We start from the raw sequence: 13,814 nt of genomic DNA on the forward strand, positions 1-13,814 counted from the left end.
CCAGTACTTGAGAGAAAACTGCAAGCTGATGCACCCTATGCTGTCTTAGCACATGCACCTGTCTTGCTATCTGGTTAGCGAGAGCTTAGTTCGCAGTGAAACTTTCAGAGTTTTCCTGTAAGGCTTTGGTGCAGTTTCTGCATCTTTTTCTGATCTCCCCCCCACTCCAGCAAGGTAGGGATATAAACTACTTGGGTATATGTGTGGGTATGTGTGTCACAGTATTTTGAGGGAGAGGTGAAAAATTCAACCACGAGTCAAAAGGACAACAGAAAGCATGCAGTAGATGAAAAGCAATGAAAGCCCTGCATGTTCCCCTTCATGAAGATTAGGAATCCTTCTCGGGTTGCAAAAATGCATCTTGAATTTAAGAGCTGTCTGTGTATACAGCATGCTACCTTGTCTTTAAAAGCATTTAACTCATTCTACAAGATAAAATATTTAATAGTTCTTTTTAGTATTGCCCCAAATTCCAATTTTTCTGTTAGAAAAAGTGAAAAAACTGGGGGGAAACTGTTTTTGGGTTTTTTTCTGAATATTTTTCCAGGCTTTTACATCTTTAGTGAGGGACCATCATCAACCAGGCCTTTAGCAGATAATGATCGCACCATGGGACATGCTGAATTTCCAAGCCCTTCCTCTGATCACTAGAAATCTGCTCAATACAGAAGATTAGATCTAGCATGTGACTGTTTTGTGTTTATGTTGAGCGAGTATAACCTGGGGCAGCCCCATGGTGACCATGAAGTCCTGAGTCAATCCTGATAAAGCTGCTTTGGCATAAATGTCAAAATGCCCCAGAACTAACAGCCTGCAAGAGTCTAGCAGCAAGCTGCAGAGACCACCATTGCCAGCTCAGGCAGGGTATCCAGTGATAAGCTAAATGGACAGTAAACCAAAAGGACACCCAGTCTGTCCCTAGTGCTCAGCACAGTCAGTGCCACCATTACTCTGCACTGAGAGTCTGTAGAAGGAGAAAGACTCTTGGAGGACAGCTGGTACTACCTGACCCCCATTCAAGGTAGATGAAGGGCTGCATATTTAGCTGGGACCGTCTGAGACAGAATAACATTGTCAGAGTCATCCAGCCAAGTCTTGATCAAGCATGCCTTCTCATATTCTTTCAAAAGAAGGCTGGGTAAAACAGCAGTATTAACAGATGGCAGTGTAGGGTATCAGGTTTGGGTGGGTTAAAGGGAAAACCCTCCGGCCCACATTCCTAAGGATGGGCCATAGATTAGAAGGGCAGCAAACCATATCTATGTGAGCTGCTAACAATCCTATCATTCTGCCCACCACCACACCTCCCTAACACGTGTGGCTCATTAATGTTCTATATGGACATGGTTACCCCAGAAGATCATACAAAGAGTGTGCAGTCCCTAGTATGATCTACAAAAATGTCAGCCCCCCTGTACACCAACCCAAACCCATAGGGTAAATGACCAAAAGCACCCTTCTCACAGCTGGCATAATATATAGATTTTATGCCTGGTTTGGAATACCCTTGTCTACATATAAAGAAAATGTTGCAAAAATTTCCTTTGAGTATTTGATGATGTTTGAAGAAGATCAGACAGGACAGCATCAGACTTAGGGCTATTCATGCATTTTCAGTTATTTATTTTTTTGTTTAGCTTACTGTTCTTCGTGCTGTGTGCTTGTTGCACTTCAGTCTTTGTTTACGGAGCCTTTTATTGAGCAGGAATTGAAATACCAAGGAATTCCCAGGGTCAGTGCAGAGCCATTACACTAGTTTGCCCATGAATAAGGATTAAAGGAACAGGAGAGGGCTGCAGTTTCATGCAGCTTTCTTCTTTTCTTCTCTGTCTTCCTACATCCCCCAGATACCTTGACCTTCCAAGCACTGGAGTTGGAACATCTCTTCTGGTTTGTGTGTTTAACATTTAAATCCATTCTGGCTTCTGGTGGGAGAATTCTGGGTGGGAAGGGAAGGTGCCAACTCTCCCTTAGTTACTTACCGGTAGTCCCATTATTACAGCATTAGTTTGAGGGTGCAGCCAAGATGCTCCTTCTAAATATGGCTATACCTCAGTGGTGATTATGTTCTTGTTGGTTGCTCTTCTCCTAACATCGATGCTGGGTAGACAGTTGGATGGACAACAGAGACCTTCATGCAAGCATCTTTCCTGAAAGGGCAGTTCTCACTGTAACCTATTTCAACTGTGTCTGAACTTTGAAAAAGTGGGACATTGTGGATTAAATTGTCTAAATAATTATCAAATGCAGCTGCTTCTCCCTAAGAATAGTGTGGCAACAGCTTAGCCTCCTGAACCATTTCTTGAGCCCAAAGCTTATATTGTTGAAAGTACCCAATAGTCTACACCTGAAAATTCTGTTCTTGTATGAAAGCACAAGGCTGAGCATGTACATTCAATAAAGTCCTTTTTAAACCCCTTGTTTAATAAAATGTAGCATCTTAGGCAGGTTTAGAGGAACTTCTTATGAACATCATGTGGGATTTGCTTTTAAAAATGTCCCTCCCATGAAGAGAAAGAAACGTACAGGGGAAACTGTTTATGTTGCCTGTTGGCTGCCCTCTTTCTGGTATCTGCTGCAGATTTGGTTTTGGCAAGAATTGAATGGCTGGAGGGGAGGAGATGCTCTGGAAGCATGACTTCTCTTATTCTTCCTAATTGTCCCTCGTAATTTTGTTTGCTGTTTCATTCCAGTATGTTTCATTACAATTCTGATCATGGTGCTCTGGGCTGAAGACAGGATTGGAGCGAAACTTGCTTTTAAAAATTTAGTGGCTGTTTAATTGGGATTTCCAGCTCAATTTCTCCTATTTCCAGCAACCGTATTTATTTACAGCCCCCTTATTAGTGTGAAGCAGAACAGTGGCACTTGCATTGCCCTTTCCACAGGTACTAATATCTGGAAGGCAGGCAGACAGTCTGCTGAGATCACAACAGAGAGCACCGTTGAACAGAAGGCAATTTATACCTTTAATAGTAAAAAAGAATTTAAAAAGAGACAAAGGCTAATTTAGTAAGGTAGGGCTGCAGCATCTCTCAGTGTGTGCAGAGTTAATCTTCATCACTGGGGCATTGATTGACAATCTGGAGGATGTTAATGTGTAATTCTCCTGGTGAGCGGGGGAAGAGAATGGAAATTGTGGTTTCTCAGCTAATTGTGCTTTAGATGTCATTTGTGACAATTGCATGTTGTCTAGACAGCTGGAAGAGCAATTGCTTCTCGATCCTGGGGTTACCTGTTGTAGATCTGGGCAGTACTGGCTGAGGAGAGCTTATAGTTCCAGGAGGGCATTTCTGTTGTGACATCAAACTTGAACACGGCTAAATAAAGGGCTTTGAACAAGCGCATGTACAGATGGGGCATGTTGCTTTGATTCTTCTGCTTATTTCAAAACATGCCACATCTAGTACTTGCTGTGTGCTTTTATTCCTGGAGGTTTTTTTTCAGGGTTCAAAAATAGATTTCAGATTTTCAGGTGCCGTTGTCAAATTGTTAAGGGCATGGGGGGAAAGAGTCTGGAATATTTCTGAGCCCTGATTTTCTGTACTGTGCCCAGGGGTGGTTTGATCTTTGTGCTGAAAACATTAAAGGCAATTAAAATTGTGCCAAGAAAAGCTCTATTCTGATATCTGTATAAATTATGCAGATTGAGCAAAATTTGACTGATTTGTCTTGTTTTGTGTAATTTATTCAGTTTTAACTAATTTGCATAATTCTCGCTTTCTTGTAATTGAGGGGGCAAGATGATATCCAGGGCACTGAATCTCGGTTGCCAAGCTCTGGAAAACTCATTCAGCTGTTGTTCTGGCTTTTGGGATTTGTTCAGACATTGCCCATACATTTTCAAGCAGGTTTATGCAGCCGCAAAGATTAGGGACTGTGCCAGTGTGGCGTAGTGGTTAAGAGCAGCGAACTCTAATCTGGAGTACTGGGTGCCCTTGTGGCAACAATTGTATTGAAACAGTTGCTCATGTCTTATTTTATAGTAGTTTCTACACAGACTCTCGTAACGAACTTTTAAACCCCCTGTTGGTTAATAGACAGAATGTCTCAGATTCTTTTAACGTTTCCTATTTATTGAACAATCGGTCGCCCCATATATTGGAGACGGTGGCACAGTTTTTAAAGTTTGTTTTAAAAGCCTGTCAAACAGTTAATTAGATGGCAGCATCAACAAACAGTGCTATTCAATGTAACTGTCTTTTAACTATTCTATAAAGGGCGCTTTTTAATATCTCCATTCCTTTTGTACCCTTCTGTTTTATGTTTTTATGCCAATAAAGGAATGATGATGATGATGAGTACTGGGTGTCATTCCCCACTCCTCCACGTGAGCGGCAGACTTTAATCTGGTGAACCTGTTTTTTTCCCCCCACTCCTCCACACGAAGCTTGCTGGGTGACTTTGGGCTAGTCACAGTTCTCTCAGAACTCTCTCAGCCCCACCTACCTCACAAGGTGCCTGTTGAGGGATGGGGGAGGGAAAGCGATTGTAAGCAGCTTTGACACTCCTTATGGAGAGAAAAGCGGGGTATAAAAATTATTCTTCCTCTTCTAGCTCAGATTCACAGGATTCCGAACTTTGCATTTTTCTATGCTTCTGTGGAATTGTGATATATTGTCCTAACTACTCGAACTCTCCCTCCCCCCCTTGTATTGTACACTATTAACCATCTTCATTCCAGTGTTTAATACAAGGACACCAAAATTCGAATGAATTGGGAGGCAAACTCTCCACTTAGCAGGTTTCAGGGACTACAGCCATAGTTTCCTCCTCCCTCAAGAAAAGCATTAGTTTTGATGGGGAGGAGTGTGGTAGTAGGACTATTAATTGGCTGATAAAAATACTGTTTGATATCCACACTCTGTATGCCCTCAGTTACCAGCTCCCCATACCTGAGCCTGACTGAGCATCCCCTGCAGCTCTGCAGTGCCATAGCTGGTTCCACAAAGTCATCCCATCCCTCATCTTGCCAGATTAAACATCTTTGCAACCCCAGTCTTTGTCCACTAACCAAAGTTACCAGTTGCAGCCTTGCTGCCTTGGCTGTAAACGCTGGTAAATTCCACACTTTACATGTCTTGACAGTTTTGCTCCTAATTTAAACGGAATAAGGGAGAAGCTGATACTGAGCCATGCAGGCCAACGTTCTGTCCTAGTAAGGAAAACCTTCTTAGTCCAGAATATAGTTTTATACACTGAATACCAGGTGAAATCTCTGAGGATTGTGGTATCTGACCCCCACCCCTCCATCTTCTGGAAATTAGTGACAACTGTATTATTCCAGAATGCATTTATTGCGGTTGTACTTCGTTGTAGAATTTGCTGCTGATTTTATGACTGCCATTTTAAAATTATTATAATCCTGCTTCTTTTTAAAAAAGCTATTGCTGTTTCTGTTGTTGCTTCTAACCTGCTTCTTGCTGCTTCATTTAAGGCTTTAAAATGTTTTTGATAATGTTGTAATTTTATGTTTATTTATATAGTGATGTGGTATCTGTTGTAAGCCACTTCTGAATATCTGAGAAAAATGGGGTACCAATGATCTGGTAAATGAATAGTGTGGAGTTTGGGTTGGGGGATTTGTAAAATTGTTATCTGGCAGGTAAATAATATGATAGTGTGTTTTTAGAGCCAGGACTGGTGCTATAATAAGAGGGTTTTTCCCTGTAGAGGCAATTTGCAACATTGACATGGCTTCCAGGATGAGGTCTGCATATTGCTATGCAATGCAGCCCTGGTTCTTTATTGAGTACATATTTCTTGTATCCTGGTAATGTTTAATTCTGATATATTGTTTATATTTGATGACGACTGAAGAAGATGTGTTCGAAATGTGTGTAGTCATGCATTTCTGATTTGTTTTGATGTTTTATGTAGACATATTTTGTTGGTCATGTATTTCTGGTTTGCCTTGGTTTTGTGTTAACTTTTGATAATATGCATTTATATACATTGTTTTCTTGCAACTTCTAATTCTTTGGGTTATGATTTTTGTTGCAGTTGTTCCTCTTTTGTTCAATTTAGTGTAGCACTTCATTCTTCAGGTGGACAGTATTATATATTTGAATGCTCCCTCGCGGGGCGGGGGAGGGGAGAAGGGGGCAGGACCTTGCACACAGAATATCGGTATGTCACCTGATCTCCCTGCAGCAGTTTCTCCTCTTAGAAGTCCTTCCTCATGTGGCACATTCTGCCTCAATCTATTTCTGGGCTTTTCCAGGCATTGCCCAATACTTTGGAACAGACAATTGAGGGTGCGCCGTAAGGCTCCCTATTTGATGGCCTTGCTTACAATATCTTTTTTTAAAAAAATGGGCTTGAACTTATATATTTCTTAACTTGCCCGTGAACTTAATTTTTTCTGATGACTGATCAATGCATAAATGTGCTTCTCTGTGTGGTGCTTGCTGCTTAATGTTGTCTTTTAAATAAAAAATTAAAGTTTGCCGTATGGGTCCTATTTGTAAGCTACCCTGGCAGTAATGTGGGTTTTCTGGGAAAATATTACTTGGATAATTTTCTAATGCCCTAAATATTAGCGTATTTATTTTGACTTGTGTTCAGTGAATGAATTTTTTTAAGTACCTCATGTAAATTTAATGTCCCTAATAGTAACAAATATTTGAACTGAAATATTTGATTAGGAAAGGTATTCAAAACTTGAAATGGAAACTATTTTTATTGTAATACCTGTATAATTTGAAGGACAATATAGCATATACTTTCCTTACATTGTAAGCATTTAAGACAATGACCAAAAGCAGTGAATGTTGTTGACATACTTATTTTGGCACACACAAAGAACTGCGCATGATGGGTTTGTTTATTTAGGTTATTTATAAAGGTAAAGGTCCCCCGTGCAAGCACCGGGCCATTCCTGACCCATGGGGTGACGTCACATCCTGCCGTTTACTAGGCAGACTATGTTTACGGGGTGGTTTGCCAGCGCCTTCCCCAGTCATCTTCCCTTTACCGCCAGCAAGCTGGGTACTCATTTTACCGACCTCGGCAGGATGGAAGGCTGAGTCAGCCTTGAACCGGCTACCTGAAACCAACTTCCATCGGGATTGAACTCAGGTCGTGAGCAGAGTTTGGACTGCAGTACTGCAGTTTGCGCCATGGGGCTCTTGTTATTGATAGTCTGTCTTTACTGCTGAGGCTCAAGGCAGATTACATAGTGTAAGTTCAATACAGGCAACAGGATGGGGCATCCAATGAGCAGTGCAATAGGATTTGGACTACAGAAATCTAAAAACAAACAGAAGTCTAAAACAGAGCTGAAATAAACCTGAAAAAAGTATAAGCATTTAAAAGCAACAAGTTAAATGGTTTAGCAATTACCTACTTGGAGCCTAATCACAGTGATAGGCAGGAGTGCAGTAGTATAGGCCACAGTTACTATCCCTTTATCTTTGCCACATTCTGAACAATTTCATTACAGCGCAGGCCTATTTACCTGTGCAAAAAGCCCTCTTGAATAATTCTGTTTTACATAGTTTATGGAAAGCCAGGAAACTGGGAGCCTCCCTGACCTCCTTGGGCAGGCCATTTCATAAGGTGGGGGCCACAATGGAGAATTCATGAAGAAGGGCAGTTATCGATTTTGCTTGTTTGAAGGATGCCGTGGACATGGATGGCCACTCATCCGCTTCATCAGAATTTAACTCTCTTATATGGAGCATACATCAGTTTAAACATTGAGGAAACTTATACAGTTCTTAAGGATAATCACCTGAAAAACATTAATTACAGTTTTGGTATGCTTGCCCAATATTGTATCAACATTGGTATTTATTGACTGTTACTAATGAATGAAAATTTAGAAATTGAAAATTTTATGTGGAAAAATAATTTCATCAAATACTTTTAGTCCTTTGTTTTCAGAAAAAATTATGTGAAAATGTTTCCGCCCACATCTCAGCACCTTGGACTAGATATCGAAGGTGCGGGGAAACTATTTTAAATAAAAATAATTTGTGTCCCAAGGGAGAAGGATTCAGCCTATTGTTTTCTGGCGTGCTGTATTTTAAGTGAGGGATTAGTGGTGGCAAGATAGCATTCAGACGTACTATCTCACCTTGCAGCAAAAAAGTGGAAATCCTTTGCTATTTGATTTTGCTGATTGTATAAACTGATCACCAGGGGCTAAGGATAAGGAGGGGCTTATTTTAATAATGTGTATGTACCCAGTTTTAATGATTATATTTTGTAAATGTTGCTCTGAGCCCACCCAGGATAAAATGGATTATAAATCTCAGTAGTACACTGAAATGGGCTCAGACTGGAGTAACTTTCCTTAGGAATGCACTGTCAATCTTGAAAACCATTGAGATGATGACTCAGTGGAACAGGTCTGGTGCTGAGTTTTTCAGATTTTTCAGTACTTAGCTGCATAGTAGGTTACAGGTCTGCACTGTGCCAAGTACTTTAGCTACCTTTTCCTATAAGCGGGAGAAAAGAATTTAACCTGATTACTGTTTTGCTTTTTAAATTTTTTAAAAATTAAATTTAAAATAGTGTACACAACAGCGTATACCACATATCAGAAATAAATGACACAGTTTTCCTAATAGTCGACAGCTACCTTTAGTAAATTCATACAGATAATGAATTATGCTAAAGTATAGTATTTGGTTGACTTCAGGAACGGCATCCTTAGATACATCACAAAATACATTTTAATATACCAAAGAAATAAGACTTGCAAGCAGGCGAACTGTTTTGCTTTGAGTTTTGCATTGCAACTAAATTTTTTTAGGCTGTTACCATCAGCAACTTTCCTGCACAGAAGAAAACCTCCTTGAACTGCAGCTTGCAAGTGATGCCTCAGCATTTCTAGTCCTGCTTCTGTCACACTTGAATGTGCCTAATAGTACATATTAGCTCATTTGGATGTGCATGTTTGAAAGCGACTGCACAGCTGTGCAAATGGACTTTCCATTATGTTTGATTCCTTGGTTCCTGATGAAAAAGAATCCAGTTCATTGACATCCCTTGCAGCTGTTCTTTTAGTTGTACTACAGCAGTGGTTCCCAACCTTTTTTTGACCAGGGACCACTAGGACTTTTCTGTTCGGTGCAGGGACCCCAAGGTTCAAAATAAAAATTCTGAGAATTTGAAAATAAACTTTAATCATAACTGTTAGTTAAACATTCAACTTAGAATAATATTTGAATATATATTTTTATAATAGAGAACTTTTAATTGAAAATATTAATTTATTATGGGTTTATAACTTTGTTTTGCGGACCTTAATTTAGTTCTCGCAGACCCCTGGGGGTCCACGGACCCCCGGTTGGGAACCAGTGTACTACAGCAAGGGAAGTTCCATTTTCATAGAAGTCTCTCATTCTGTAAATCCCATTTTCTTTCCATTTAACATATTGTTCTGGCTTGTCTGCATAAGAAAGGATTTCCTTAAGGGCAGGGCCATCACAAAATGATTTCCATGGACAGGATCAACTCTTGCTCTGGTATTTCAGTTTCCAAAGGAGCGGGAAGATTTGCTAATGCAAAGCTCCCTTATTTTCTCCTGTTCTATTAAAGATCTGAAGTTATCTTCAGAGCAATTGTGATAATTGGTCTGATTAAGGCATTCTTTCAGGGAAGGGCGACTTTCAAAATTGGATTTTTAAAAAAAGACTGTGAGCAATAAAAATTTGTGAACTCCTTCTGAGGTGATCAAGCAATCCTATTCTTGATACAAGCACAGAAGAAATTTTACATGAAAGCAAAAAGCAGCTGTTTTCTTTTGAGTCCCCCCCCCCAAGTTCCTTATTCAAGATCATGGTATTACAAACTGTAGGAACAGTTCTGGTGTTAGGAGCCAAAAGAGGATGCTTCCTAGCGGATATGCTGAAAACACACATGTGAGTACGTGTGCTCATAAAATCAACCCACATGTGTACTTCAGAAAGAACAATATTTTGAAGCTAGAGTTTGTTATTCCTCTGGTAGTTGATGTATGGATTATGAATTTTTCAAGCCATAACACAGATCTGGTTTGAAAATACAATTGTTTGAAGAAAGCCTAGTTCAGCTTCATCACTGTCAAATCCAGGCATGCAGTGAAGAAATGTGGAATCTGCTGTGCCGGTGCAGAGAAGTCTGCCATTCAGGATTTGCCTGCTTTTTGTAGTTTACAAAAAAAATTGTAAGGCTTGTGGAGTTAAATGCTCGCTTGTGGATACAAGATGGCTCTTGTGCTTTTCATTTCTACTCCTTGGTTTGGCGCGGGCACGCTGTGATTCGGTTATGCTGAATTCAGGAGGGTGACAGTCTCAGCACTTCTATTAGGGTTTGATTGAAGGTTGAATTTGGAAAGCTCAGTAAGCAGTCGACAAACACTTATTCTTTAAACTTGCATGAACTTCTACAGTTTCCCCCCTCTGCCTATGAATTACACAGTTTGCTTGAAGCGTCTGTATCTGCCTGAAATGTTGGATTTCCCCACCTCCCCCAGTTTAGAAAATTTGTTTAATAATAAATTGTAAAGCTGACAGGTAAATGTTTTCTAGGCTGTTTAGTAACTGAGTAAGTTGCTCAATCCCTATCAGTTCCTGTGTGCCAATTGCTACCATCACTTATGTTTCAGTGGGTACCATGTCACTGTGACACAAAGGAGAACCTACAGACTGTCATCTGAATCTTTTAGAGGCTTTGGCCTCCTAGCGAAGTGCCAATGTGAGATCTCTACCCAAAGTAGACATTGAATATTCTACTTTCAGAAAAGAAAAAATCACGTTCTGAGCTCAAAATAAACAAAATAAATCACGTTCTGAGCTCAAAATAAACAATATTTATTTATTTTGTTATTTATAACCCGCCTTCCCCGGCCGAAGCCAGCTCAGAGCGGGTAACATCATATAAAAGCATTACTACATCAATATAAAAATCTAAATTTAAAATAATAAAATCCCAATTAAAACTTAAAACACAAAATTACAAAATTTCAAATGGCGCCTCAGCACACTTGTATTGCTGGATATTTGCAGCAGGTTACCCCTCCGTTGACATTGATAATATAACAGGAAGGAGGGGTAATATGTGCTTTGTACACATACAGATACATTGCATAAATTCTGCTGCCAGCTTTTGAGATTTCAAAATACTTTTTTTGTATTATCTGGCAAAAAAAATCTGTTTAAAAACTAAACAATTGGGTAACTTGACAGACCTCTCAGAAGATCCTCTTCCATAACATTGGCACTTCTTGTAAAGAAAGAAGCCAAGGCACCTGTGCATCTTGAGTCTTACCTGTAGCAAGGCTTCCACAGAGATCTCAAGGACTGGGGAGATTTCTGTGGGAGGAGATATTTTGATCCTATGCCAATTTTCACAAATCTTTGAAGTATGTTAAAAAGCTGTTACTTCAAGCTGAACAACCTGTATGAAAGCATTCTGAAATAATTGTTTTCATTATGTTTATGTGATAATATGTGAATAAGAAAGCTAGCAATGTTTTTGTGATCTGTAGTGGACTGTGAAGAAGAAATATTAGATAATATGAATAATTACTGGACTTCCTTTCCTTTTTCTTCTAAAAAAATGAGGCCTACTCCTACCATTATCTGTTTCCTACGTGGAAACAACTAGTATGTAGGGAAAATAGTTGAAAGGCAGGGGGCAGAAAGTTGCACATGATGATTATATGTACATATCTCTTGTGTCTGATTAATGTGTGGCAGAGAAGGCATCTCTAACTCAACAGCTTTCTAGTTGTGTATGCCTAGTGAAACTTATGCATGTGGGTGAACCTTGTAATGAACTTTGCAATGTTAGGTGAGATCCAACCCATTGTTTTCAAGCTTCTGTAAAAAGCAGAAAACAGAAGCTGTACAGAAAACTTAAACACCTGAAAAGCACTCAGTTGAAATAGTATCTAGGAGCTGGATTTCATCTGCCTCATCTCAGTATTCCCAAACTGTATACTTTGTGGCTTTTTTCTGTTTCTTTTCTTACCCCTATTTTCCTTTTGTGCTCTTTTTTTGGCATCCTGTTAATACAGCCTACAGAGGATGAGGCATCTGTGAGCTGCTTGTTCGTATGAAGGCTGGATCATAAAGGTTCCATTTTTAGCTGGATGTTCCTGGCAGCAGTCAGTGAAAAAAATTGGGCCATGCCTTGTAACAAAGTTGAATTGTAGTGGAGCTTTCTCATTCTTATGATGACTGTGAAGTTTGGGGGGGCCACCCCCCCAGACTATCATGGAACTATTACAAATTTAATTTGGGCTCTGTAGGCAATATTAACAAGATGCCAATAACAGCACCAAGGGGGAGGGGTAAGACAAGAAACAGAAAGAAGCCACAAAGTCTGCAGATTTTGGAGTTGGACGGGAGGTGCTGGTGACTTAATGTTACCAATTTCTTAAATTATTTGTTTTCTTTCCTAGGAGGCTGTTGGAGTCTTCTCTTATTTCACTATCCCGTTACGATGGGGCAGGATCTCGGGAACACCCAATCTATCCTGATCCAGCTAGGTAAGGACAGAATTTTCCCCTGTGAAGCAGAACTGAAGGGTGTATGTCTTCTGATGGTTCTCTGCCCTAGACGGTTCTTTCTACATTATCTCACATTTAAAACAAACAAGTATATTTAAATAGAATGAAATATTTTTTCTCTGTTGTTCTTTATTTCTTTGATGATTAGCAAAAAACAAAACCACCTGTGTAATGTCCTGCCCTGCTTTTTTTCTAATCCTTTTTCAGAAATTATATTTTCTCTGACCTTCATTTCAGATGGTTATGTGGACTAATGTGCATAGGAGTATGGATTCACTTCAGTTCCTTGTTACCCTTTTCTCTTTTTTCTCTTGTTTTGTCACCTTCACTGTCAAAAATTCGATAGGTTCCTCTGAACAGATCTCTCTCTCTCTCTGTTGTTATGTAAATTATCTTGCCATTACATAAAAGTAATAATTTGGACTTGGGTGTAAGTAGCCCCCTTGTGTAGTAGACTCTTAATATGTATGTACGTTTGTGAATCTCATTGCCTAGCAAGTGTAGTATCTCCTTTGGGTAATAAAAATGATAGAGGACAAGCATTTACAACACTGAACTGAGACACTCCCACTTATGTTTGTTCAGGCATGTAGTGGCTGATACTTTGGCCAGAAGCACAGAATATAATTTGACACAAAAAGTCATCTTGCGTCTGCTGCATTATTAATAGGAAGGGAATGAATGAGCATGGAGTGATAAGGAAGAGTGTTGTTAATGATAACTTATTTGGGTTTGAATAAGACATAAAAATTCACAATGCAGAGTGAGGGATGTGCAGAAAGCATCTCTTTTTGAAAACTAAAGAAAGGAACATGGTAATGGGAGAAAGTGTTAATACAGGGGAGTCTTTAGGTGCTATAATTAAGTTGCCACTGATGACAGGTCCTTTGAAAAACACAAATCCACAAATAATAAAGAGCATAGGAAAAAACTGTTTGAATGTTGGAATATTAAAAAAAAAGCACCACAGTGTTTACCAAGTGTACAACAGGGAAGGAAAGGAAGAGACATGGCTAAGTGAAGAAAAACTAATGTTGCCAGCGGTAGTAAGAGCAATGAAAAGGGCTTTATACAAATCAATCTATAAAGGGCAAAAATCCTCCATAACAGTAGGCTGATCAATACAAGGGAAAGACGGAACCTGTTATGTGTAAAGTAGTTGATATGAACTGCTGTTTAAATCTCTTTGCAAAGATATTGAAGGCAAGGGTCCCTTTTTTGTGTGTGGAGATAATGAAAATTTTAAAAATATAGCTATTGATGGAATCCAGTGACATAGTGTTGGAAAATGAAACAAAGCCGCATAAAA

The 13,814-nt window shown here is 39.5% G+C and overlaps 1 protein-coding gene across 3 annotated transcripts in view; it reads left to right on the forward strand.

The window, feature by feature from the left end:
• The window catches only part of AMBRA1 (autophagy and beclin 1 regulator 1), a 190,111-nt gene that overhangs the window by 38,854 nt on the left and 137,443 nt on the right, over positions 1-13,814 (forward strand). For all 3 annotated transcript variants that reach the window (XM_056851046.1, XM_056851047.1, XM_056851048.1), the window contains one exon: positions 12,398-12,484. In XM_056851046.1, the coding sequence (XP_056707024.1) occupies positions 12,398-12,484 (87 nt within the window). The remainder of the gene's footprint in view (positions 1-12,397; positions 12,485-13,814) is intronic.

Source organism: Euleptes europaea, chromosome 6 (assembly GCF_029931775.1).
Source record: "Euleptes europaea isolate rEulEur1 chromosome 6, rEulEur1.hap1, whole genome shotgun sequence".
Lineage (NCBI taxonomy): Eukaryota > Metazoa > Chordata > Lepidosauria > Squamata > Sphaerodactylidae > Euleptes > Euleptes europaea.